Raw genomic sequence first — 26,164 nt, 5'->3', positions numbered from 1 at the left:
TTTCCTGCATTAAAACCTCACGTGGGCGCCTTGACGCAGTGGCTGTGAGGCGTGGAGCTTTGGGGCGTATTCAGTGGTTTTCTGAGACGCTTTCACAGGGACAGAAAGTTCCAGGTCACCGCAGATCGGGTGCTGGACTCGGGTGGGAGCCTTTCCCCACAGGATGGGGATGCGAGAGCCATGCGCCCATCCTTCTCCCCGAGCCGCTGCTGTGACCGTTCAGCTTTAGCCACGGCGCCGTTTGTTCTGTTCTGGCCGTTACGTGTTCGATGTACACTGAGCGGCCAGATGACGATGATCTCTGGACGCATAATCATCTGGCCACTCCGTGTCTATCCTATAGAATAAAAGGCTAATATGCAGATTGTCCCCTCGACCAGGAGTTCGACCAGCAGGCAGGCCGGCCAACCGCCCATGTCCCCTCCCCCTGGCCAGGCTGGCCGGACCCCACCCATGCACGAATTCATGCACCGGGCCTCTAATATACGTGTGTGTGTGTGTGTGTGTGTGTGTGTGTGTATACACACACACACACACACACACACAGTGGCCAGGTTATTATACATTCAGAGATCATCATAATCTGCCCACTCTGTGTAGACTGTCGGGTCTGGTTAGTCATGAGGTAATACTAGTTGCTTTGATGGCAACTAGTTACAACGAATCTCAATTACTTTATGTCCTTTTTCTCAATGTGTGTTGCACATGTACATAAATATATGATAACCATTTCTCCCTTTCAGGGGGTTTTTAATGTGGAAAACTAACAACCAAACACTGAAGTAAGGTTTTTGGAGGTTCCCAGATAATGGCAGGAGGGGTATCGGTGAAAGCCAGCGGCCCGCGCACTGTGTGAGGGTCTGTCCCTGTGTCCGACCCCGGGAAGCGGGGTCCCGGGAGGCGCCCTCTGACGACCCGGTGTCTCGGGCCTTTTGCAGATGGCCGCCCTGCAGAGCCCCTTCTACGGCGACAAGATGAACCTGTACTCGCTGTGCAAGAAGATCGAGCAGTGCGACTACCCGCCACTGCCTTCCGACCACTACTCGGAGGAGGTGAGTGCTCAGCCCCCGCGGCGTCCGTCCGTCCGCCCGTCCGCCCGTCCGTCCGTCCGTCCACCAGCGTTCGCGCCGACTGAGGGTGCTCCCTCCCCCAAGCACGGGCTGCAGTGCAGGCGCGGGGCGGCCCTTCTCCCCGCTCCGTTCCCTGGAGACTCCGTGGATGGAGGGGTGTAGACGCGGCCACCGGGGCTGCGATGGGACCCGCCAGGGGCAGTCAGGGCTCAGCCCCGGCTCAGGCCCAGGCTGCTGGTCCCGTGTTCCGTGTCCGCGTGTCCCCGTGTCCCCAGGGCCCTCTTCATGGGGCAGCTCCGCCCTCCTCACCCTCCGAGCTACAGGCAGCCAGCACGTCCCTCTTGGCGGAACCCGCTCCTGTCCGTGTCTTCCCAGAACAGAAATGGGTGTCTCTCGGCCCCCCCGTCCCCCCGCCTCATGCTGTCGGCTCCCCCGCCCCCTCTACCCCCGTCCTGTCCCGCCTCCCGCCGCTCGCGGGCTCCCACGGCGGGTCTCGCTCCCGCTGGGGCCCTGGGAGACGTGGACGGGGCTGGGGGGCTGTGGAGGGCTCTACCTCCCGGACCTCGAGCCTGAGCCCGGGAGCCCGTTGGAATGAGCCGTCCGGCTCCTCAGCTCTCCCGTGTCGGCCTCCGACACGGCCATTGTAGCCATTCCCTCCTGACGTCAGCGCCCGCGTGAGGTCCCCCGCGCAGGAGACACGCGGAGCAGCGGCCTCCATCAGCCTGGCGTGGGGCCTGTTCCCCGAGGACGCGGTGAGGGCCCCTCAGGAGCGGGTCCTGGGTGCCCGGAGGGGGACGGAGCGAAAGGGCAGCATAAAGCGCGGCGATGCTCGCTGGTGGGAGGGCCGCCCGCGCTCCCTTCGCACGCAGGCCCGTCCCGTTGCTGTCGATGCGGGAACTGGAGCCCCCCCCCCCACCCCGCGCTCGCACAGCGAACCCCAAAGGGCTTGTGCCGTCTGCGAGCCCCCGGCCTCTTTCGGGGGTTGATGGAGCCCATCGGCCGCCGGCTCCGTGTCCTCAGCATCTGCGTTCGGGTCGTTCGCGTGAACACGCGTGCGGGCCGAGGCCGGTTCGGAAGAGTCATCTCTGTCGGACGTCGTGCGGCCCGGGAGCCGCTCCGAATGGCTGTGGGGGCCGGGATAGAAGGAACGGCTCTGCACAGCGCATCCCGGCGCCGCGTGTCAGGCCGGCCCTTTGTTGTGTCACTCACGCCGCCTCCCTCCGCCGCATGAATATTTCACGCGCCTGCCTCCCCCGCGGCTCCCGCACTGATTTCCACGCCCGCATTTGCATTTCACACGCTGCTGCTGAGGAGGTGCGGGCGCAGCGGGCGGTTGCCATGGTGACCTCCAGCAGGAGTTAATGATGGAGCCGGTGGGGGAGCCGCCCGCCTGCGGGCCCTTCTGGCCGCGGAGTGTGAGGTCGGCCTCGCCCGGCCCCCGGGCAGACACCACAGTCCGCGGAGTCGGCGTAGGAGGTCCCGGTCGGAAGGGACGGCCTCGTCCTCGGTCCACGGTGGTTCCCGCGCCGCGGTTCCCACGGGCAGCACCTTCCTCCCGCGGCCCCGTGGGTCTCGGGCCCGGTGAGCAGGAGGCTGTGCTGTCCAGGTCACACGGAGGCCAGCTCCTTCCAGAGAAACGCGGCACGAGAGGCGCGGCTGACGAGGACGCGGCCCGGGGCGGCGTGTGGACACGTCCCCGGGGCGGGGGCTGGGCGAGCAGGTGGCCAGCGGGTGTCCTCTCCCGTGGGCTCCCCACGCGGCCTGTGTGACCGTCACTCCGCATTCCTGTGGGAGAAGCCACGCCGGTCCCGCGGCCACGCTCAGGGGCTTCGGGTCGTTTCCGTCCAAGTCGGGGCAGTTTCCGGTGTGGGGCACACCGGGCGCGGTGAAAACGGGCTTGTAACCGAGGCCAGGCCCCTGGCCGTCAGCTGTACGGCTGAACGGTAACGGGCTCTGTAGCTCCTCCCTCCCCCTCCCCCAATTCTGCTGGGAGGTCAGTGGGTCTCGTGTTTTTAGGGCACTGTGGCCTCTTTCTGAAACGCCCTCTCCCCGTCTTTACCAGGCCGGTGGGGTCTCTTCAGAACCAGACTTGGCGTGTCTCCTGCAGGAGGCTGTCCTGCCTGCCCCCGCCTGCCTGCCCCCGCCTGCCCCCCGCCTGCCCCCACCTGCCTCCTGCCTGCCCCTCCTCCTGGGCGCCCCCTCCAGCCGCTGGCCCTGCTCCTGGTGGTCACTGCTGGCCATCGGCCTGGCCGCCCGCCCGTGGGCCTGCAGGGCCTGGGCACCGAGGCTCAGGGGAGACTGAGGAAGGGGGGAGAGAGGGGGTGACCGTGGAGAAGAGATAGGGTTCCTAGCGCTGTCCTCTGCTCTGTCGCAGGAGCATCCATGGGCATCGTAGCCCCTCTCAGAGGGAGACCTGATGACTGACGAGATCATGGTGATTTCACAAGCGCTGGTACCCTGACCAGAGAGAGTTACTGCAGGTTTTGAAAAACCTGAATTACTCCTAAAGGCACGTGTACAGGCAGAGGAATCTGGCTGCTGGTTGGGGACACGGCCTCCTTTTAAAATTCAATGTATTGGGGTGACGCTGGTTCGTAAGGCCACTTGGTTTCCAGTGTGCAGTGCCATGTCACCTGCTTGTCGCACCGCGTGCCCACCCCCCAAGTCAGGTCTCCTTCCGTCACCAGTGATTTCACCCCCTTTACCCCCCCCCCCGTAACCAGCACACTGTGGTCTGTGTGAGTTTGTGTGTTTTTCTTCTTCGTTCAGTTGTAGTTTTCAGTTTTGTGTCCCCTCTGAGGGGAACCACACGCTTCCTGACTCTGTCCGACTGCTCGCTCGGCGGGACGTCCTCCAGGTCCGTCCGCGTGGCCGCAGGGGCGGCATCTCCCGTGGAAAGTGCCCTTTGCCTGCCCCGGACGCTCACGGGTGCAGACTCCCCGGGCCCTCCTCCGGGTGGGGATGACGTCCTCCACGAGTCACGTGTGTCTCGGGTCGGGAGCACGCAGCCAGGACACGCGCTGGCTTCCCTCCGCGCCCCGCCGCGCCGGCCCGTCCTCTCGGTGAGGGGCCCCGGTTCTCAGTGTCCTGCCTTTGTCCCCGCAGCTCCGGCAGCTGGTGAACATGTGCATCAACCCCGACCCCGAGAAGCGGCCGGACATCACCTACGTGTACGACGTGGCCAAGAGGATGCACGCGTGCACCGCGAGCAGCTGAGCGCCGGGCGTGGACAGCCCCGCGCTCCAGAGTGTTTCCTGCGGCTCGGACCTCCCGGCGTCCTCTCGTCTGGGGGGCGAAGTGACTCCTTCAGAGCTCCTGCGCTTGGCCCCCTTCCCCAGTTTTCAGATAAGCTTCATTTGTCCCCACGTCAGCGCCTTCTCGCCAAACCCGGTGACCGTGGGATAATCAGACTGCATGTTGGGAGAGGAGACGGGACAGCTGGTTCTCGTGGCTGAAGACCGGGGCCTCACGGAGCGGTCTCCCCGGAGGAGCGGTGTTGGGGTCGGCGCTCAGTGCCAAACACTGCGGCGCCCCGGGCCCTCGCGGGGGAGACGCCGCCTGCGCGGGCGTCCGGGGCCGCGAGCCTCTCGGCCGCGGACATCGACGTGAACACGGTGGTGAACTCGGGGTCGTTTTCTCTCTGAAAGTTGGACTGTGTGTTTCCGTCCTCAGCGCTGTGGCTTTTGCAGTCCGATGGGTAAGAGAAGTGTGGACGTCGGCCGTGGGAGGAACATTTAACACGCTTCGCGTACACGTTCCAAAGGCAACTCTGGCTGTGAAAACGTTTGGGGACAAAACGCGAGTCAGACCCCGAGAGTCTCCGCCCCGTTTGGTGTGGTTTCCCGCCTTTGGCGTCCTCGCCGCATTAAACGGTGGCCGTGAGCCCGCTGACTGGTTAAGGAGTGGCGTGGCTGGTGTGGCTGGCGTGGCTGGCGTGGCTGGCGTGGCGGTAACCTCGGAGGGGGCGTGTACCGAGGGTTCTCTGTGTTTGTTCTTGTTTGTACATTTGGAAAATATCCTTTAAATACTCTCGCAGTGCTGTCTTTCGGTTCCTTTATCACCCGAAGGCTTAACCCACAGCCGTGCTCTGGAGCTAAGCACACGCTTTTATTCACGGATCTCACAGGCACCTCATCGGTCCCCTTCAGAACACTCCGTACTCTCCGCGTTCCTTTCTTATTTATGTCCGAGTGCACCTTACCCCCCAGTGTCAGAGCCTGCCCGCCTGCTGCCCCGATGAGGGTTCGGTGTCCCAGCACGGGCCTGGGATGGAGGACCGGTCCCTAACCTCGCCCAGCCGGCGTCTGCACGCGTGTGTCGGTTGGCGGAGGGAGGCGTGTGCGGTTCTGTGCGGGCGGCGAGGCGGTAACTCAGCATGTGCGTGAAGGAAGGAGAGCTGGCGGGGGACGGATTTGGGGAGGCGGACATTTCTATGGCGAAGCTCCGAGCACGTGCCGCATCCAGGCGTGAGGAGGGCGAGGGCGGCGCTTCGTGGCGGGCGCGGACGCGGACGGTCTCGTGGATGCTGTGCGGGCACGTCTGTTCCCCGCGCGCCCCGTGCGAGCGGTGACCAGAGTGGCCGTCACCGCCAAGGGACGCGGTGCCACCCTGCGACCTTGCTGCGACCTTGGGACCCTCCCTCCTGCCCGCGTCTTGGGAGAACAGCGCCCTCTAGCGGACGGGACTGCTGCCCCTGTGCTTTCCTGTACGTATTCCTCTTGCGGCCACTGGCACACATTCAGGTCAACACATTCACTTTAAACGTGCAGAGGGCGCCCCCCACTATACCCCCGCCTCTCCCCGGTGCGTCCAGCCCCGCATCCTCCTCGGTGCGTCTTCCTCGGGGACGGCGCCCGGGAACGAGGGGGCCGATCTGGGGGAGGCCCGCGGGCTGGCTGCCTGCTTCCCCAGGTCCCCGCGCCCACAGACTCGCCCCCCCCCCCCCCCCGGCCCCCGGCCCGGGCCCCGGCCCCGGCCCCGGGGAGGGTGGGTTTTGTCCCCGGGGGCCGGTGTTCCCTTGAAGGCGACGCGGTTGGCGAGATGAGGTGTCCTTGGCTGGGAAACCCGCACCCTCCCTTCTCTCGCAATCTCTGAAAACCCCGGATCTGAAACGCAGCGGCCGCACCCCGCACGGCGCTTAAAGCTCCTGAGCGGAGGTGTGAGCTTCTCGGGGGGGGGACGAGGGGGGGTGGGGGGGGGGGGGGGGCATCGAACGGTCAGGGAAGCCCACGGTCATTTTCTACACGATGAAACTTCCCATCACTTCTCCTGAAGAGACCACGCGTGCAAAAAACAGAGTTTGGTTTCGCGCGGGATCATCGCGAAGGCCGTCAGGAGTTGCGGGCGTTGTAACCGCCCGTCCCACATCGCCATCACGTACTCACTTCTGTGTCCGGGTGAGCTGCCCGTCGATGAGGCCAGACATTGGACTGGATCCGAGGGCGGGAGAATGAAAGGCGCCCCGGTTCTGAGCCTGACGGAGACCCCAGGCCCTGGGTGACGCGGGGGACGCCAGGGACGCCGGTGTGTGTGCCGACGGCCGGGGTGGTGGCCGAGGGCTGTCCCTGTGGAAACGAAGCGCCCCCCCCCACACGTGCGATGCGTGTGAATTCAGGGGTGCCCCCGTGCTTCCCATGTGTCCCCACCCTCCCTCCCCGGTCCCGTCACAGGACCCGTCCCTGTGCCATGTGCTCCAGGCGAGGCTGCTCACGTGGACGTGGTATTTATTTCAGCCAAAACGTTCCTCATATGCAATGTTTTCCCCTCGACAGTGAATGTATTACATGTATCACCCGCCAGTGCCTAATCCTCCCCCCCCCCACCCTGTGCCTCGTGGCCCCATGGTCCTGTCATACGGGCTTCTTTGTGAAAAACTTTGGTTTTGTTAAAGCTTCCGATCCACAGACTGAGAGAACTCGGCTGTTAGCGTGGAGCATTGTATCCTCTCCTCACATCAATAAAAACACCGTTACACACCGAGCTCCGTAAACTGGGTGTGAGTCTGTGATGTCCCCCCGCACGCCTGCCCGGCCCTCCGGAAACGGCCTTCCCCGTGCCCGCCCCACCCTGAGCCGGGGCACATCCTCCCGCCCCTCGTCTCTCCGGCTCGACACCCTTTGGACCCTCCGGCGCACGCCAGACGCGGCATTTGGGGAGCCCTGCTGCGTCCCCCCAGAATAACGAGGTGGGAGTGGGATCAGTTTGGTGGGATTTTTTTTTTCCAGTTTCTATGGATTTTTTCAAAACACTTTGTCACAGAAGCGCACGCGGGGAAACCGCGTTCTCCCGGGACCGGGGCGCCTGGGCGGGAGCCCGGCCCGACGACACAGCCGGGAGCAGGGCCGGGGCGTCGGCGAACCAGACGGCTGGGCCCAGCCCCTCCCCGGCCGGCCGGCCTGCGCGGCGCCGCCAGGCGGGTTGGAAGCCGGCTCTCGTGGTCACAGAAGCCGGATGTGGGTCTTTGTACCACGGGCCGGGCCGTCGTCTCGTCTTCCACGGGTTCCGCTTCCTGCCTGTCGGCACCAGACCTGCCCACTGGGTCCCCGGTCCCCGCGGCGGCTCGTTAACGAGGCCCCGCTGTCCTGACCTTGGGTCCACACCGTGTCCTCCCTCCGCTCCTCGCCGCTCTCCGGGGACGGCCAGTCACGGGAACGACCCTCCGCCGGGTCCTGGGAGGCGGAGAGCCGTTGGATGTCCGCTGCCAACTGTCCACGGGCGCGGGGAATCGGATGTCACTCTCCTGAGGGCAAAGGGGACACGCAGCCTGCGTGTGTGCGTGCCCGTGCATGCGTGTGTACGCATGTGAGCATGTGCAGTGTACATAGGCATGTGTGTGTGCAGTACCCGCATGTGTGCATGTGTGCATACAGACGTGTGTGTAGGCATGTGTGTGTGCATGTGTGTGTGCAAGGGTGTGCAGTACGCATGTGCATGCATGTGTGCCTGGAGGCATGTGTGTGCGTGTGAATGTGCGTGTGTATGTGTGCGTGTTTATGTGCATTGTACTCCTCAGACCCAGTTTTCCCGTAGGTTAAACCACAGGAATTCGCCCGCTGAGTTAAAGCGAGGAATTGAAAAAGCCCCCCCCCCCCCCGAAGTGGGAGCAGTGTTTTCAGGGAGAGCATCAGCCCTGAAACGGGAGATGTCTGATGCGTGTGGTGTGTGTGCGTGTGTGTGCGCGTGTGCGTGTGTGTGCGCGCGTGTGTGTGTGCGTGTGTGTGCGTGTGTGTGCGTGCGTGTGTGGTGGCAAAGGGGGAGGAGGCTTTTTTTAAACACGTATTTCTGCTGAGTCATCCGTCCGGGGCGTGGATTTCTTCCAGTAAAACTCCCGATAAAAGCCGTTTCCCCAAATGCATGCCAACGGCGAGACTCCAGGCGTGATCGGCCTGGGCACCACCGTCTCGGGTTGAGCGTCGACCTAGGAACCAGGGGGTCAGGGTTCGATTCCCGGTCGGGGCACAGGCCCGGGTTGTGGGCTCCATCCCCGGTGTGGGGCCTGCAGGAGGCAGCTGGTCCATGGTTCTCTCTCATCACGGATGTTTCTATCTCTCCCTCTCCCTTCCTCTCTGACATCAATACAAATATATATTTTTTAAAAAGAAACACCAATGATGAGAGAGAATCATTGATCGGCTGCCTCCTGCACACCCCACCCTGGGGATCGAGCCCACAACCCAGGCATGCGCCCTTGACCGAGAATCAAACCCGGGACCCTTCCGTCCGCAGGCCGACGCTCTACCCACTGAGCCACACCGGCCAGGGCAGGAGCCCTTTCATTCGGAGCTGCGATCCTTTGCCAAAGGCTCCGCTTGGCTGACGCGGAGAGGATTCTGCAGGACCGGCTCCCCGAGGCGGACCCTTGGCCTTCACAAACGGAATCTGATTGCGTGGGGCACGACCCTCGGGGGGCAGGGCGGGGAGCGCTGTCCACTCTCGCGGCCCGAGCCCACGTCCTAGCCAATGGTTCCCGGAAGCGGCTGGCCCCCCCGGAACCGCGGGGTCATCCGCGGCGCGTTGCAGGAGGCTCAATTATCGCCCCCGCGTCTCCTGCGGGAGGCCGGCGGAGCTGAGATGCAATATTTCATCCCCGACACCCGATCGATGCGGGTGGCCGTGGAGATCTATTAGGCCTTTAAGGTAATTTATGGACGTCCTCGGGGTGTATCCATAGGTTCCCGGGGCCGCTGGGGTGCGGGGTTCGTGGGCGTTCCTGCAGGCCACGAGGAGAAGCCAGCGCTTCACTCCAACCGTTAGGCAAACTCCACCACCGCCGGCCGCCGTGGCTCCGTGGGGAGCGTCGACCTAGGAACCAGGAGGTCAGGGTTCGATTCCCAGGTCGGGGCACAGGCCCGGGTTGTGGGGCTCGATCCCCAGGGTGGGGCGTGCAGGAGGCAGCCGATCCAGGAGTCTCTCTCATCATGGATGTCTCTCTCTCTCCCTCTCCCCTCCTCTCTGAAATCAATAAAACATATTTTAAATCCTGAGCTGAGAGGATTCAATCCAGGGGTCCTCAACCTTTTTAAACAGGGGCCAGTTCCCTGTCCCTCAGACCGTCGGAGGGCCGGACTATAGTTTTAAAAAAAAACAACTGTGAACAAATTCCTATGCACACTGCACATATCTTATTTTAAGTGAAAAAACAAAACGGCAAAAACACCCGCACACGGCCCGCGGGCCGTAGTCTGAGGACGCCTCAATGAGACGATATACAAAGAGCACGTAGCACGGGCCAGACACGGCCCCTTTTCCGGAACACACCGGCCGGCGATGCCGTCTTACCGACTGGAAAACAGGTCCCGGTGGCCGGACCTCAGGCCTGCTCAGACGGGCCCCGCCGCGTCACGTGCCCGCCACCCTGAACGCGGGGGGCGTCCCCGAGCCCGTCAACCACGTCCGTGTTGTTTGGCCGTACAAACGGGGCTAACCCCCTTTCCGGCCTCTGAGCGGCGTCTGTGATCCCGCGGGCAAATCAGCCCCGGCCAGGCCCCCCGCTCCATCAGAGCGTCGGGGGGCACGGCCCGCGCCCCTCGGGGACGGCATCTGTGCTGGCGGCTCCTCGCTGAGTGATGGGCTCGTAGGCCGCGGCTCCGGACAAAGGAGCCCACAGACGTGCCGCTTCTCCGTCCGACAGCCGTGGCCCGAGAGGAGCTCAGACTCCGTGGGGGTGGGGGCGTCCAGCCTCTTTTTTTTCTTTTTCAAAAAATACCTTTTTATTGATTTCAGAGAATGAGGGAGAGGGAGAGAAAGAGAGAAGCATCCATGACGAGAGAGAATCATCATCCATCAGCTGCCTCCTGCCCGCCCCCCACTGGAGATCGAGCCCCCAGCCCGGGCGTGGGCCCCGACCGGGAATCGAACCCGTGACCTCCTGGTTCCTAGGTGGAGGCTCGACCACGGAGCCACGCCGGCCGGGCCCCAAACTGATTTTAAGAAAAGCCCGCCCCCCCTCGGAGTATGAGATTGTAGGTGGGTCCGTTAGAGGCCCACAGCGACCTCAGCGCGTCGCTAGAAAAGCAGATCTCCCTCTTGACGTGATAAAGCGTTCATGAGATACGGCCCCACGCCGCTCTGTCCTGTCCTTCTGCATTTCCCCCCCACGGGGGATCCCTTCGACGGCCCCTCATTTCTCTCTCCTCCTCCTGCTCCTCTAGGTCCGTGCCATCTTCTCTCTTCCTCCCCTTCCCCCCCCCCTCTCCTCTTTGCCCCCCCCCCCCCCTCGCCGTGGGGCGTGAGCGCTCCGTACATAACCCACCCCGTTCCCCCAAGGCCGCGCCGGCTACCCGAGCAGCCCTGTCAGCACAGCGCACCGCAGAATGCATATTTATGAACCTTTGAGCTTTTACGGCTCCGCGGGGCCAGTAAAAAACATGGAAAGTAGCAATATAGCGTCTCAAAGGTCCCTCCAGGGAAACCGACGTCGCCGCAAATAAATTTTTGGGGAAAAGGGCTCTCCGGTAGGAACGGAACCTCGACGAGGCCCGCGCAGGAGGCGGGAGAGGAGGCGCCACGTGGCCCTCCGCCCTGCGCGAAGACGTGGGGCATTTTAAGCTTTTTAATGGGTCCAGGCGCTTCACGTTCGGAACAGGAAAAGCGTGTGTAAGGAGGAGGGAACACCAATGTGTAGTATCCAGAGAACCTTAAAACAGCATCTTGCATTTGGCCACAATAATAATGTTTCTGAAAAGGCAAGGAGAGGGCGTAAGTGGAAAAGCCCATTGTAGGCCCGGCCGGTGCGGCTCAGGGGTTGAGCGTTGACTTATGAACCAGGAGGTCCCGGGTTCGATTCCCGGTCAGGGCACAGGCCCGGGTTGGGGGCTCGATCCCCAGTAGGGGGCGTGCAGGAGGCAGCCGATCCACGATGCTCTCTCATCATGGATGTTTCTATCTCTCCCTCTCTCTCCCCCTCTCCCTTCCTCTCTGAAATCAATCTATAATAATAAAAGGGTAATATGCTAATTAGACCAGACGTCCTTCCTGTTGAAGCTGGGGCCAGAGGGAAGCTGGTGTTGGCAGCCGGGGGAAGGAAGGCCCATTCTTGCACGAATTTTCATGCATTGGGCCTCTAGTCTCTATATATAAAAGCCTAAGGGACTGGTCAACCGGTCGCTATGACTGCACACTGACCACCAGGGGGCAGACGCTCAATGCAGGAGCTGCCCCCTGGTGGTCAGTGCACTTCCACAGCCTACCTCCCATGGTCCCGATCGCCGGCCAGGCCGAGGGACCCCACCCATGCACGAATTTGTAAAAATATATTGTGGGGGGAAAAAAAGAAAAAAAGGAAAGAAAAAGGGCCACACACGTCTTGGAAAGTAAGGCTCAGAGACGCCGCCCCGCAGTGACTGGTGGTCGTTCTGGGAACTCAACCCATTGCCTTCGACTCCAAGTGTCTCATTTGCAAGCGGCCAGGTGTCATTGGACGCTACGATGAGGCCCCTCTAAGGGGACCCTCGCAGGTCAGACGCCCTTGCCCTGACCTTCACGGCGATGCGGAGTCTACAGCGTGTGGGTCCGTTCCCGGCCCCCCTCGCCCCCCCCCCCCCCGCCCTCACCACAGCCCCCCACGTATTTGTTGAAAGAATAAACAAACGGGCACATTCCTCCAGGATTTGGAGGCCCCAAACGAGGTGCACGTGTTGAAAACGCGGGGCCACCCAGTCCGGGAACCCTTCCCCCTCTCCTTGGTGTTCGCGGTGGACGGGACCCGGTCTAGACGCGCCGCTGGGCGCGCTGACTCTGACGGGCATCTAGGAATAACGGGAAACGTTGTTATTCCAACGGGCTCAGCCGCGCGCAAGAGATGACTTACTTTTTCCTCCCGAGAGGCCGTTAGGACCCGCTCAGGGAACCTGCGGAGAAAGCCCGGCGTTGGAGAAGAAAAGAAACAAATGAGCCCCGGCCGGTGCGGCTCCGTGGATGGAGCGCCAGCCTGCGGACGGAAGGGTCCCGGGTTCGATTCCGGGCAAGGACACGGGCCTGGGTTTCAGCCTCCATCCCCAGTGCGGGGCGTGCGGGAGGCAGCCCAGCCATGATTCTCTCTCCTCATGGATGTTTCTGTCTCTCTCTCTCCCTCTCCCTTCCTCTCTCTGAAATCAATAAAAATACACATATTTTTAAGAGGAAATGAAGGAAAAGCTAGCCCGCGCGGTAGCTGCTATCTTCCAGGTTGTTGTGCTTCCCACCACAACTCTGTCCTTTGGAGACCTTACACGCATTTTGTAGACGAGAAAACCCAATTTCACAACGTCAGGGTCATAAGGTCATTAAGTCAAAGAGCTAGGATTTAGCCCTCACCGGTGTGGCTCAGTGGACAGAGCGTCGGCCTGCAGACTGAAGGGTCCCGGGTTCGATTCCGGTCAAGGGCATGTACCTTGGCTGTGGGCACATCCCCAGTGGGGGGTGTGCAGGAGGCAGCTGATCGATGTTTCTCTCTCATCGATGTTTCTAACTCTCTATCCCTCTCCCTTCCTCTCTGTAAAAAATCAATAAAATATATATTTTTAAAAAAGAGCCAGGATTTAAACGCTAACAGTTTTACGCCAAACCTATGCGTTTCCCGCTGTTCTGTGCTCGATAAAACTGCCAGCCACAATCTCCTAGTTTCTCTTGCCGTGGTTCATCCTCACCTGAGGAGATTTTCCCATTGATTTTTAGAGACAGTGGGAGAGAGAGGGAGAGACAGAGAGAGAAACATCGATGTGAGAGAGACACATCGATGGGTTGCCTCCCGCTCATGCCCGGACCGGGGCCGGGGACCAAGCCCGCAACTGAGAGGTACATGCCCTTGACCGGAATCGAGCCCGGGACCCTTCGGTCCGCGGGCTGACGCTCTACCCACTGAGCCACACTGGCCAGGGCCTCTGTTTTTTCTCCATCACGCAAGTGCGCACACCTGAGAACCCACCCCCTTTAGCGTTCTGCCCGTTCCTATCAGCGCGCGGGCGGCAGTGTCTGTCACGTGGGCCGCCTCCTGCGCTGGGCCCCCTGCTCCGGCCGGGTGGTCGGGGGGGGGGGGGCTCCCTGAGGAGGTGACCTTCAAGCCGAGGCCGGAAGGAGGAAGCGAGGAGGTTCGGGGAGAAGGAGCAGGTGCGGGTTTTAAGCCGGGCCGGGCGGGGATGCTTCTCATCTAAAAGGCCACGGGGAGGATCAGGCCTCGCGGGGAGCAGGGCCCGCTGGGAGCCCGGCCCAGGAGCTCCGGAAGGGGGATGGGGGACGGGGATCCAGCCGCGGAGACGGTTGGGGCTCAGCTTCAGGGTGAGTGGGGTGTGTGTGTGTGTGGGGGGACGAGCCGAGTTGGGTGGGGAGGGGGGAAGTGGGGGTGGGGGTGGGGGGGACAGAGAGAGCTGCAGGAGGCCCCGAGGGTTGCATCCGGAGAATGGGCGGATGATGGATGATGACCGAGGAGGTGGTGCTTTCTGCGTAGGTTGTTCTCAATGCACATTTAAAAAACCCTCAAAGGCCGGGGGGGAGGGGGAGATTTGGGCGGCTTGCTTTGTAGTCTCGGTGAAGGTGTCCCCATTTAAAAAAAAAAAAAAAAAGGTTATAATTTAGAGCAGGCGTCCTCAAACTACGGCCCGCGGGCCACGTGCGGGTGTTTTTGCCGTTGTGTTTTTTTACTTCAAAGTAAGATATGTGTCGTGTGCATAGGAATTTGTTCATAGTTTTTTTTAAACTATAGTCCGGCCCTCCAACGGTCTGAGGGACAGGGAACTGGCCCCTGTTTAAAAAGTGTGAGGACCCCTGATTTAGAGTGAAATGTGGCTACTATACGAAGCTAAAAACGTAACAAAAACACCAGAGCCATAAATGGTTATTTATGTATATGATGATATATATATATATATATATCACTCTCTATATCTTATTCTACGTATCTTATCGTCCTATATATCTTATCATATATATTGTATATTTCTATATCACTGCATTTTTCAAGAAGCAACCTACAGTCAGAAAAGAAGTAATGAGGCGGCTGTGAAATTCTTGTCTTCGGATCACTAGGCGAGGGTTCTAGGAAATTAAAAAAAAAAGGCAACAGTGAAAAGCCTGTCAATCAAATGGGCCCTTGACCACACCCCTTCCCACCTGGGAAGCAGGGAGTCCCCCTCGTCCAGCCTGCCCGCCGGGGGATGGGATGAGGCAGGGGCAGGGCCTCCCCACGCCTGTAACTCTCTCGCGCTCTGGGGGGAGGACGTGTCCACGTGGAACGTGAGCTTCGGTAAGAACACGCTGATTTGGCAGCGTCCTGTTTACAGAGAGAGAGAGAGAGAGGGAGAGAGAGAGAGGGAGAGAGAGGGGGGAGAGAGAGAGAGGGAGGGAGGGAGGGGGGGAATTGTGTGGATCAGGGCATTTTCTTGCCTCCCAGCGATGGCTTTCATGACGTTTATTAGACAACGTGGGTCAGATTTTAACCCGTTTACGAGGCCCGAGCGTCCGCACACAGGATGCTGCTCAGCCACCCAGGTGGCCAGACGGTAAGTTTGCTCTGAAACGGGCCGAGGCCTGTTGCCGGAGGAATCACCGAGAACGTTCCCCCCGGGCCTGAGGCTTCCCCCCGGGCCGCGGCCGGTCCCACAGCTGCTGCTCCTCTCGGCCCCGGACCGACCTACGAGGCGGCTCTCTCTCTCCCCTCAAACCTAAATATTTAGCTTCCGCAGCCTTCGTTTTGTTAACACTTTGCTGGGGGGTTTTCGTCATGTGCTTTTTTTTTTTAAAAACCTGTTTTCAAGTCTCAAATCTTTTCCAGAAGTAACTTTGGGGCAGGGAGGGGAAGGAAGAGAGAATTATACACGGAGTGGCCAGATTGTTATGATCTCTGAATGCATAATAGCCTGGCGACTCGGTGTATTTATATATATATACATATATTAGAGGCCCGGTGCATGAATTCGTGCGTGGGTGGGGTCCGGCCAGCCTGGCCAGGGGGAGGGGACATGGGCGGTTGCCCAGCCTGCCTGCTGGTCGAACTCCTGGTCGAGGGGACAATTTGCATATTAGCCTTTTATTCTATAGGATAGACACTGAGTGACCAGATGATTATGCGTTCAGAGATCATCATCATAGGCCGCTCAGTGAACGGTCGGAGTGAAGGTGGATAAATGCCTCTTTCACGTGCCCACTCTCTGTTTTTAGTGACTCATAGGTTGAGGCCTCAAGGTGGGTGATAGGAACCCTCGAGTTCATGTCATTTCTTCTTCGTCTTCTTTTTTTTTTCTTTTTAAATATTTTTTTATTGATGTCAGAGAGGAAGGGAGAGGGAGAGAGAGGGAGAAACATCCATGATGAGAGAGAATCACGGATCGGCTGCCTCCCACACGTCCCACACTGGGGATCGAGCCCGCAACCCGGGCCTGTGCCCTGACTGGGAATCGAACCTTGACCTCCTGGTTCCTAGGTCCGCTCTCCACCACTGAGCCACGCCGGCCGGGCTTAATTATTATTTTAAAAAATAATCTTCCACGGGGGGCTGTGGGAGACGTCTCCCTAATTTACACCCCGGGGAAACCCGGCCGGGCCGCGTGCATGGGTTATATGGTTGGCAAGAGAAGGAATAATCAGTTTAGCCGATCACATTCTTTCCTGTGTGAGGCATCTACTGCTTCAGAGGCTGAAGGGACTTTTTAAAATTTTTTTATTTACAAACAGAAGATAAGCCGCCATGCACGACATCCGGCCACGCGGAGAGTCGCCGCTTCTCCGGCGTCTGCGTGTCGTCGAACGATGTCACTCACCCGGGCGCTTCCCAGCTCCCCCGGCTTCAGAATGTTCTTTATGACTCTGATGCCAGGACAGCAATGTTTTTAAGAGTATGGTTAGCGGTTCGCTCTGCGCTATTGGGACTTGTATGCACACGGAGAACATACACTATGCATCCACACCTTTGCATGAGAAAATATAGAAATATCTCTCTCTGTAAAAGCCTAATATGCAAATTGTCCCCTCGGGAGACCTGGAGTTGGCTCGCTCGCTATGACACGCGCTGACCACCAGGGGGCGGTGCGGAACGAAGGAAGACCCCGGCCAGCAGCCAGAAGGCCCCGGTCGGCCCTGATTGCTGGCCAGGCCTAGGGACCCTACCCGTGCACGAATCTCGTGCACCGGGCCTCTCGTATTCACATAGAGCCCCCCTGGTCAATGATTCTCTCTCATCATTGATATTTCTCTCTCTCTCTCCGAAATCAATAAAAATGTATTTTTGAAGAGTCATCCTGGATGTGCACGCTGGTCACGAAGATCAGCTGGTACCGCTTTTTAAGATACACTATCATGCCCCTCAAACATAAAATAAAAAAATCCATCCTGGAGAATTTTAATCCATCTTGGATACACGCCCCGCTCGGCTACTGTTCATCACTCGCCGCGTTACGAACCTTGAGGGAGGGTCTCCGTGACGGTCTGAGTTCTGTGTCATCTGCCTTCTCGCCGCTGGTGCTGATGTTGCCTCTTTCATTGGTTTGCAGCTTCCTGGGGTTGGAAAGCTCTGGGGTCCCCCCCCCCCCCGCCACCCCAATGTCACCCCCTCTGGCACCTCCCGCGTGCCTTCCAGGAACAGAATTCAGGTGAGTCTTTTTCATTTACGATTTGATGCTTTTCTACCGGCTCACGCTCGGTTTCGTTGAAATGTATTTGCGAAGGTAGGATACAGCGTGTTGCCGAAACTGGAGTGTTTCACACACGTTCAAGGTTAGATAGGTAAACCCTGACCAGTGTGGCTCAGCGGATAGAGCGTTGGCCTGCAGACTGAAGGGTCCCGGGTTTGATTCTGGCTTGTGGGCTTGATCCCCAGCAGGGGGTGTGCAAGAGGCAGCCGATCCATGATTCTCTCTCGTCACTGATGTTTCTATCGCTCCCCCTCCCTTCCTGTCTGAAATCAATAAAAATATATTAAAAAAAAAAAAGATCAGATATGTAAGGAACACACACACACGAGACCAAAGGCTGGAGATCCTGTTTGTATGAGAAAAACAGCTTAATTTCCGATGAAAACTGAAATCCTACTCAAGCAGGTTGGGTAGGTGTTTAGGAACCAGGACACCAATATATATTCTTTAATATAACACGATTAAAGAATAGACACGTAGGAAAAGATTCGGGCCACTCAGTAATAAACCTCACTCACAGAATTATTTCTGCTTCCGTGTCAAATCTTTAGTTGTCTCCGTCTCTTTTTTTTATTTTTTTAATATATTTTATTGATTTTTTACAGAGAGGAAGGGAGAGGGAGAGAGAGTCAGAAACATCGATGAGAGAGAAACATCCATCAGCTGCCTCCTGCACACCCCCTACTGGGGATGTGCCCGCAACCAATGTACATGCCCTTGACCAGAATCGAACCTGGGACCCTTCAGTCCGCAGGCCGACGCTCTATCCACTGAGCCACACCAGTCTCGGCAGTTTGTCTCCGTCTCTTAATGGAGAAACATTTTGTTGTTAATCCCACCGGAGGACATTTTTTCCATTGATTTTTAGAGAGAGTAGAAGGCAGGGAGGGAGAAGGAAAGAGCGAGAGAGAGAGAGAGAGAGAGAGAGAGAAACGTTGAGGTGAGAGAGGCACATCAATCGGTTGCCTTGTACACGACTTGTCTGACTACGTCTGACTCTAGACCAGTGGTCGGCAAACTCATGAGTCCACAGAGCCCAATATCAACAGGACAACGGTTGAAATTTCTTTCGAGAGCCACATTTTTTTAAACTTAAACTCTATAGGTAGGTACATTGTGACTAACTTAATCAGGGTCCTCCTAAGCTGGCCTTTGCTAAACACTCAAGGGGCCCAAGAGCCGCCTGTGGCTCGCGAGCCGCGGTTTGCCGGCCACTGCTCTAGACCCCAAATCCCAGGTGCAGGGAATGCTCCCAAATCCTCAGACACCTCCCCGTCCTCCCACACGTCCGCCCCCGAAGGCCCGTGTCCACGTTTCGCCGTCGGATGCCTGTCGATCCTTTGGGATCTGCTCGAATGATCGCCCGGGGGTCGGACCCGCTTCTCGTGTCCCTGGCGGTCGGCGTCTAGGTCGGGGACGTTCTGTGCTACGTGATCCAGTACCCGTTTGCCTGTGGATCGTCCTCGCGAGATTGGGGAGTCCCCATACCGGCCCTCCCCGAGGCCCTTATCCCCCGGGGATCCAGCCCCCCGCCTGGCATATCCCAGAGAGCCGTGGTCGGCAAACCGCGGCTCGCGAGCCCCACGCGGCTCTTGGGCCCCTGGAGTGTGGCTCTTCCACGAAATACCGCGGCCTGGGCGAGTCTATGTGGAAGAAGTGGCGTTAGAAGAAGTTTACAGGCTGAAACCAAGATGGCGGCATAGGTTAAACACCTAACCTGCAGCCGGGCACAACAATTTCAAAAATACAACTAGAGGTCAGAACGGACATCGTCCAGAACCACAGGAGAGCTGGCGGACTGAAATACCCACAGCTGGGGGGAAGGAGAAGGCCACGGGGACAGTCGGGGAAGCCGTAAAAGCCTGAGGTATGGAGAAACGGGCGGAGACACGAGCACACGCGCCTGCGGGGAGGATGGAACCGGAGAGGAGGGGGCGGCTGATGACCTGGCCGGAGTTCACTGGCAGGAAGGAGATAAAGGCTCCGGAGTGCACTGAGCACCGGCTCCGATTGCACTGAACCCCATTCCGGGCGAAACCCTGGGAAACTCACTCACTTTCGCAACTCCGCCGCCCCCGCAGGCCGCCCGGCCCGGGACGCTGGGGACGCCGCCGCAGCGGCGGCGCCCGGAGCCCGGCGGCCTCCCAGCACCCGTCCCCGCCGCGCAGCCCCCCGCGCACGTCTGGTGCCGCGGGCCGCGCGCCCCGCACACCGGACGGAGGCCCGGGCGCTTTCTCCGTGCACCTCCCGGCGGCGCTAGACTTCAGTAGAGTTGACTGAATTCAAGGGATTAAGAAGTATAAATTGGGGGGACGCCGCGGCGGCGACGTCCGGAACGCGGCGATGGCGGTGCCTGGAGCTCGGCGGCCGCCCAGCGCCCGTCCCAGCCGCGCGACCCTCGCGCGCCTGGTTCCGCGGGACGCGCGCACCGCGCACCGGACGGAAGCCCGGGCGCCCTCTCCGTGCACCTCCCTGCGGCGCTAGACTTCAGTAGAGTTGACTGAATTCAAGGGATTAAGAAGTATAAATTGGGGGGACGCCGCGGCGGCGACGTCCGGAACGCGGCGATGGCGGTGCCTGGAGCTCGGCGGCCGCCCAGCGCCCGTCCCAGCCGCGTGGCCCTCGCGCGCCTGGTTCCGCGGGACGCGCGCACCGCGCACTGGATGGAGGCCCGGGCGCCCTTTCCGTGCACCTCCCAGCGGCGCTAGACTTCAGTAGAGTTGACTGAAATGAAGGGATTAAGAGGTACAGATTGGGAAGTATGAAAAAGATGGCGGCGGAGGTTAGGGGCTGTTCTGTTGCCTCGCACCCAGCGAAATCGGAGGGGATGAGGTGTGGAGGTGCGTGGGTCTGGCTGGTGGCGGGGGAGAGGGGCTTTTGTTCCAAACCTAGGGGAGATTGGCTCTCCATCACACTGAAACCCATCTTCTGGCGAACCCCAGGAGACCCAGATGCCTGCGGGGAGAGGCGGGACTCTTGCGGAGGTGCGCCCAGCAATCAGTGTTTGCTGCGCTGGAGTGCGGAACGAGGGGACTTAGATACGTGGAAGGCAGAAGGACCAGACTCACAGCCATCTTGGCTCGCCGCACCATGGCCTGTGGGCGCCCTGAGACCCCGCCCCGCCCTGGGACCCGCCCCGCACGTTTTGAAGACCTGCCCCGCAAATCTTGCAGGCACACCTGCGCCCCAAGCAACGGCTTATGCATGTGGGTGGCCTGCCCTCTGGCAGCGGACCAGATGATCTGCTGTTCTAGTCGGACTGCTCCAGGGCCACTCAGACAGGAGGAAGAAACTACAGTTTTTGCTGTAATCCTTGCTGAGTGCCTAAGGCAGTAGCTGATCTACACCCCATTGGAGACCCAGAAACGAGGGCATCTGGTGGTCTGTGGGAGATGACACCAGATTTCAACCACGTGCATAAGGGACACATTCAACGGGAATATTCAGTGAGCGCCAAAGCTTTGCTGCACCAAGACCCGGCCCATAAACGTGTCTCCTGCACAGCAACTCTTCCTTTATAGACAAAGAGAGCCCCCCCAGTGACACCAACAACAATCAAGACTTAACTATACAAAGGAGGACCAAGATGGAGGCATAGGGCGGAAGCATGATTGTTGCCTACCACAACAACTTTGAGACTACGACAAGAGAGCAGAGCAGACACCATCCAAGACCACCATAGGGCTGGCTGAGTAGATGCTCTACAACTAGAATAAAAGAGGGGTATGTGGGATGATGCTGATGCCGGTGACCCAAAGACCACACTTTAAGAACTACGGCTCAGGCGACACAAAAGAACTAAGGCTCAGGCGATACAACAGCGGCCTGGAACGTGCTCGGCGCAGATCCCCCGGTGGTCTCCGGCTGAGGGGACGGCTCCACTGGCAGCCAAGCACGGACAGACGAACCCCTATGAGACATGGGGTGGGAGACTCCGCGCTTGCTGACCTCTGAGTCCGTCAAGAATCTCAACGCCCCGGAAGCGGCCAGGTGCGCATGCTCGGCGACCAGCCACCGATGCAGACCCAAGGGCCGACGCAGCGACGCCAGACTGGCCCACCGCCATGCACCGGGTGCACCGGAGCTTCGCCGAGCCGCCGCCCGACGAGTTCTGCAGCAGCCATACTGGAGCTCTGGAAGGATGGCCAGGGGAATTGCTGAGGGGGGATTGACCGGCAGGAATTGGGATCGGGAAGACGGGGCCCCGCTGAGACCCGGGTGCGGGCGGGGTTGCGCGCCTCTGGGCTCGGGTGTGGTCACACGCCTCTGGGTATAAGTGAGGCCTCACGTCCCTGGGTCTAGGTGAGGCCACATGCCCCTGGGTCCAGGTGAGGCCGGACTCCAGGTCCGGGTGAGGCCAAGTGCCCCTGGACCCGGATGACGCTGGATCCCGTGCCCGGGCGAGGCCAAGCGCCCCTGGGTCTGGGAGAGCCCACACACCCCTGGGTCCAGGCGAGACCATGTGTCCCTGGATCCGGGTGAGGCCGCGTGCACCTAGGCCCGGGTGAGCCCAAGTGGCCCTGGGTCTGGGAGAGGCTAAGCGTCCCTGGGTCCGGGTGAGACCATGTGTCCCTGGATCTGGGTGAGGCCTCGTGCACCTAGGCCCGGGCGAGCCCAAGTGGCCCTGGGTCTGGGGGAGGCCAAGCGCCCCTGGGTCCGGGTGAGACCATGTGTCCCTGGATCTGGGTGAGGCCTCGTGCACCTAGGCCCGGGTGAGCCCAAGTGGCCCTGGGTCTGGGGGAGGCCAAGCGCCCCTGGGTCCGGGTGAGACCGTGCGTCCCTGGATCCGGATGAGGCCTCGTGCACCTAGGCCCGGGTGAGCCCAAGTGGCCCTGGGTCTGGGAAAGGCCACGCGTCCCTGGGTCCGGGTGAGACCATGTGTCCCTGGATCTGGGTGAGGCCTCGTGCACCTAGGCCCGGGTGAGCCCAAGTGGCCCTGGGTCTGGGAGTGGCCAAACGTTCCTGGGTCTGGGTGAGACCGTGTGTCCTTGGATCCGGGTGAGGCCTCGTGCACCTAGGCCCGGGTGAGCCCAAGTGGCCCTGGGTCTGGGAGAGGCCAAGCGTCCCTGGGTCCGGGTGAGACCATGCGTCCCTGGATCCGGATGAGGCCTCGTGCACCTAGGCCCGGGTGAGCCCAAGTGGCCCTGGGTCTGGGAAAGGCCACGCGTCCCTGGGTCCGGGTGAGACCATGTGTCCCTGGATCTGGGTGAGGCCTCGTGCACCTAGGCCCGGGTGAGCCCAAGTGGCCCTGGGTCTGGGAGTGGCCAAACGTTCCTGGGTCTGGGTGAGACCGTGTGTCCTTGGATCCGGGTGAGGCCTCGTGCACCTAGGCCCGGGTGAGCCCAAGTGGCCCTGGGTCTGGGAGAGGCCAAGCGTCCCTGGGTCCGGGTGAGACCATGCGTCCCTGGATCCGGATGAGGCCTCGTGCACCTAGGCCCGGGTGAGCCCAAGTGGCCCTGGGTCTGGGAGAGGCCAAGCGTCCCTGGGTCCAGGTGAGACCATGTGTCCCTGGATCCGGATGAGGCCTCGTGCACCTAGGCCCGGGTGAGGCCACGTGCCCCTGGGTCTGGGAGAGGCTAAGCGTCCCTGGGTCCGGGTGAGACCATGTGTCCCTGGATCTGGGTGAGGCCTCGTGCACCTAGGCCCGGGTGAGCCCAAGTGGCCCTGGGTCTGGGAGTGGCCAAACGTTCCTGGGTCTGGGTGAGACCGTGTGTCCCTGGATCCGGGTGAGGCCTCGTGCACCTAGGCCCGGGTGAGCCCAAGTGGCCCTGGGTCGGGGAGAGGCCAAGCGTCCCTGGGTCCGGGTGAGACCATGCGTCCCTGGATCCGGGTGAGGCCTCGTGCACCTAGGCCCGGGTGAGCCCAAGTGGCCCTGGGTCTGGGAGAGGCCAAGCATCCCTGGGTCCGGGTGAGACCAGGTGTCCCAGGATCCGGGTGAGGCCTCGTGCACCTAGGCCCCGGGTGAGCCCAAGTGGCCCTGGGTCTGGGAGAGGCCAAGCGTCCCTGGGTCCGGGTGAGACCATGCGTCCCTGGATCCGGATGAGGCCTCGTGCACCTAGGCCCGGGTGAGCCCAAGTGGCCCTGGGTCTGGGAGAGGCTAAGCGTCCCTGGGTCCGGGTGAGACCATGTGTCCCTGGATCTGGGTGAGGCCTCGTGCACCTAGGCCCGGGTGAGCCCAAGTGGCCCTGGGTCTGGGAGAGGCCAAACGTTCCTGGGTCTGGGTGAGACCATGTGTCCCTGGATCCGGGTGAGGCCTCGTGAACCTAGGCCCGGGTGAGGCCACGTGCCCCTGGGTCTGGGAGAGGCCAAGCGTCCCTGGGTCCGGGTGAGACCATGCGTCCCTGGATCCAGATGAGGCCTCGTGCACCTAGGCCCGGGTGAGCCCAAGTGGCCCTGGGTCTGGGAGAGGCCAAGCGTCCCTGGGTCCGGGAGAGACCATGTGTCCCTGGATCCAGGTGAGGCCTTGTGCAACTAAGCCCGGGTGAGGCCACGTGCCCCTGGGTCTGGGAGAGGCCAAGCGTCCCTGGGTACGGGTGAAGCCAGATCCTGGGTCCGGGTGAGGCCGTGCGCCCCTGGATCCATCCGGGTGAGGCTGGGTCCCAGGCCCGGGTGAGACCACGCGCCCCTTGGGTATGGGTGAGGCCACGTGCCCCTTAGTCCGGGTGACGCCGTGCCCCTGGGTTCGGCCGAGACCAAACCAGAGGGAGTCGGACCTCCGTTACCACCATTTGTCCACCATCCAGAGCTGAGGGGTCAGTGCTGACATGTACACATAAGGAACTACTGGACATCGAAATTGGGTCTCAAAAGAACTGTTGGTCCAGGGGGAAGCTCGCTACAGATTGATTCATTTGCCTGTCAGCATAAATATTATTGCTCGTCTCACATTCAGTTCGTATTAGTATATATCTAGTGACATATGATCTCGTTCATCTAGAGGAAATGATGAACAACATAGACTGAGGAACAAGAACAGAACCAGAAGCAAGGAGGCATCGATCGGACTATCGGGCCTCAGAGGAAGGATAGAAGAGGGTAGGGGGAGGGTGGGGGAGGGGGAGAGTTCAACCAAAGGACCTGTATGCATGCATATAAGCCTATCCAACGGTTAAGTTCAACAGGGGATTGGGGCATGCGTGGGGAGAGGGGTGGGATGGGAATGGGGGGATGAGGACAAATATGTGACACCTTAATCAATAAAGAAATTAAAAAAAAAATTTAAAAAAAAAAAAAAAAAAAAAAAAAAAAAAAAAGAAGTTTACATTTAAAAAATGTGGCTCTCCAAAGAAATGTCCATCGTGGTGCTGTTGATAGTTGGCTCTGTGGACGGATGAGTTTGCCGACCCCTGCGATAGATGAACAATATACCCGACCGAGTGGACAGGAACGGGGCTGGGCCGGCCGGCCGCGCTGGCGCCACAAACGCTCTTTCCCGGAGAGCGACCGACCGTGTCCACCGCCGTTCGCAGGAGACCCGTCGGCGCGGTTCGCATCCCCTCGTCACGATGCGTTCATTCTGACCGCGGGCCGTCCCCGGGCGCGGGAGTCTTTGAAGACCCGGCGTTGGCGTGTGGGAGGGGCTGGCCAAAGTCAAGGTCGCCGCCGAGCCCGGGAGCGCGCTGGGCTCTGTGAGCGGAACGCACCTTCCTTCCGGGCAGGAGTGGAATCGGGGCGACCTTGGCCTCATTAGCACCTGCCCTGCGCGCTGACTCACCAGCCGGACGACAGAGCCGCCAGCCAGCTCAGACGTCGCCTTTGTCACATAAAACCTGCAGCCGAGACAGACACACATACACACACGCACACACACACACACACGCACACGCACACACACGCGCACGCACTCACACACACGCACACGCACACACGCACGCACGCACACGCACACGCACACGCACACGCACACGCACACGCACACACACACGCACGCACTCACACACACGCACACACACACACACACACGCACACGCACACACACACGCACGCACTCACACACACACGCACACGCACACACGCACGCACTCACACGCACACGCACACGCACACGCACACGCACACACACACGCACGCACTCACACACACGCACGCACTCACACACACACACGTACTCACACACACACGCACTCACACACACACACGCACGCACACACACGCACACGCACACGCACACACACACGCACGCACTCACACACACGCACACACACACACACACACGCACACGCTCCCCGGGCCGTCAGGTAGCCAAGGAGATCCTCGTCCGTCTAAAACCAGGCCAGCCCGCCAGCCAGGGTGTCCGACTTCTTCTCTCTCCGAACAGCAGCCTTCCAGTGCTAATGGGATGGTTTGTGTTTGCACCACGACAGAGGCTCATCCCAATTTCCCTCCGCAATCCCAACTCAAGGATGCGTCCCCCCCCTACCCCCTCCCAATCCCAAAACTTAACGGAACAACGGCGACATCAGTCACACGCCTTTCCTTAAGGATCTGTGTTGGCCCAGCAAATCCTGGAAGGACAATTCGCGCATCTTCTCTGTTTTCTTCTCTTTTTTTTTCAAATGCTGGGCCGGGCTGGGTGGGTTCCAAGTTAAGCGAGTGCGCAGCGCCACCTAGTGTTCGGAGACGGAATGACCGGCGCCCGTCGGGGGAGGAGCCCTAAGCTTGAACAGGGCGGCTGGGCTGCCTCTGGCCAGCATTTCCTGGGCTGGGGCTTTGGTTCCCGGGTATCGGGGAGCGGCGTATTCTTTGCACACTGCCTGGCCCGAGCCATCGCCCCTTCAGGTTCAGCGTGGGAAAGGGAACACACAGGTCCCTCTGCTTTTCTGAGGATTAGCGTGCAATGAACCCACAAATGACAACGAGACGGCAGGGCCCGAGAGAGAGGGTGGGCATCCCAACTTTGTTATTTACTTATTTTAAATTTTTCTTATTAGTTAATCCTCACCAGAGGGTATTTTCTTCCACTGATTTTTAGAGAGAGAGAGAGAGAGAGAGGGA

General features: G+C 60.3%; 1 protein-coding gene across 4 annotated transcripts in view; it reads left to right on the top strand.

Annotated features, from left to right (window-relative positions):
• NEK7 (NIMA related kinase 7) overlaps nucleotides 1-5,105 on the top strand; it is a 42,375-nt gene extending 37,270 nt beyond the window's left edge. For 3 of the 4 annotated variants that reach the window (XM_054713069.1, XM_054713070.1, XM_054713068.1), the window contains 2 exons: nucleotides 939-1,052; nucleotides 4,176-5,105. In XM_054713069.1, the coding sequence (XP_054569044.1) occupies nucleotides 939-1,052; nucleotides 4,176-4,525 (464 nt within the window). In that variant the 3' untranslated portion in view covers nucleotides 4,526-5,105. The remainder of the gene's footprint in view (nucleotides 1-938; nucleotides 1,053-4,175) is intronic. The other variant, XM_054713071.1, reaches the window with a different exon arrangement.
• The last annotated feature ends 21,059 nt before the right edge of the window (nucleotides 5,106-26,164 follow it).

The sequence above is a fragment of the Eptesicus fuscus genome, chromosome 24, assembly GCF_027574615.1.
Source record: "Eptesicus fuscus isolate TK198812 chromosome 24, DD_ASM_mEF_20220401, whole genome shotgun sequence".
In the NCBI taxonomy this organism is placed as follows: domain Eukaryota; kingdom Metazoa; phylum Chordata; class Mammalia; order Chiroptera; family Vespertilionidae; genus Eptesicus; species Eptesicus fuscus.
This window is presented reverse-complemented; position numbering and strand designations above follow the sequence as displayed.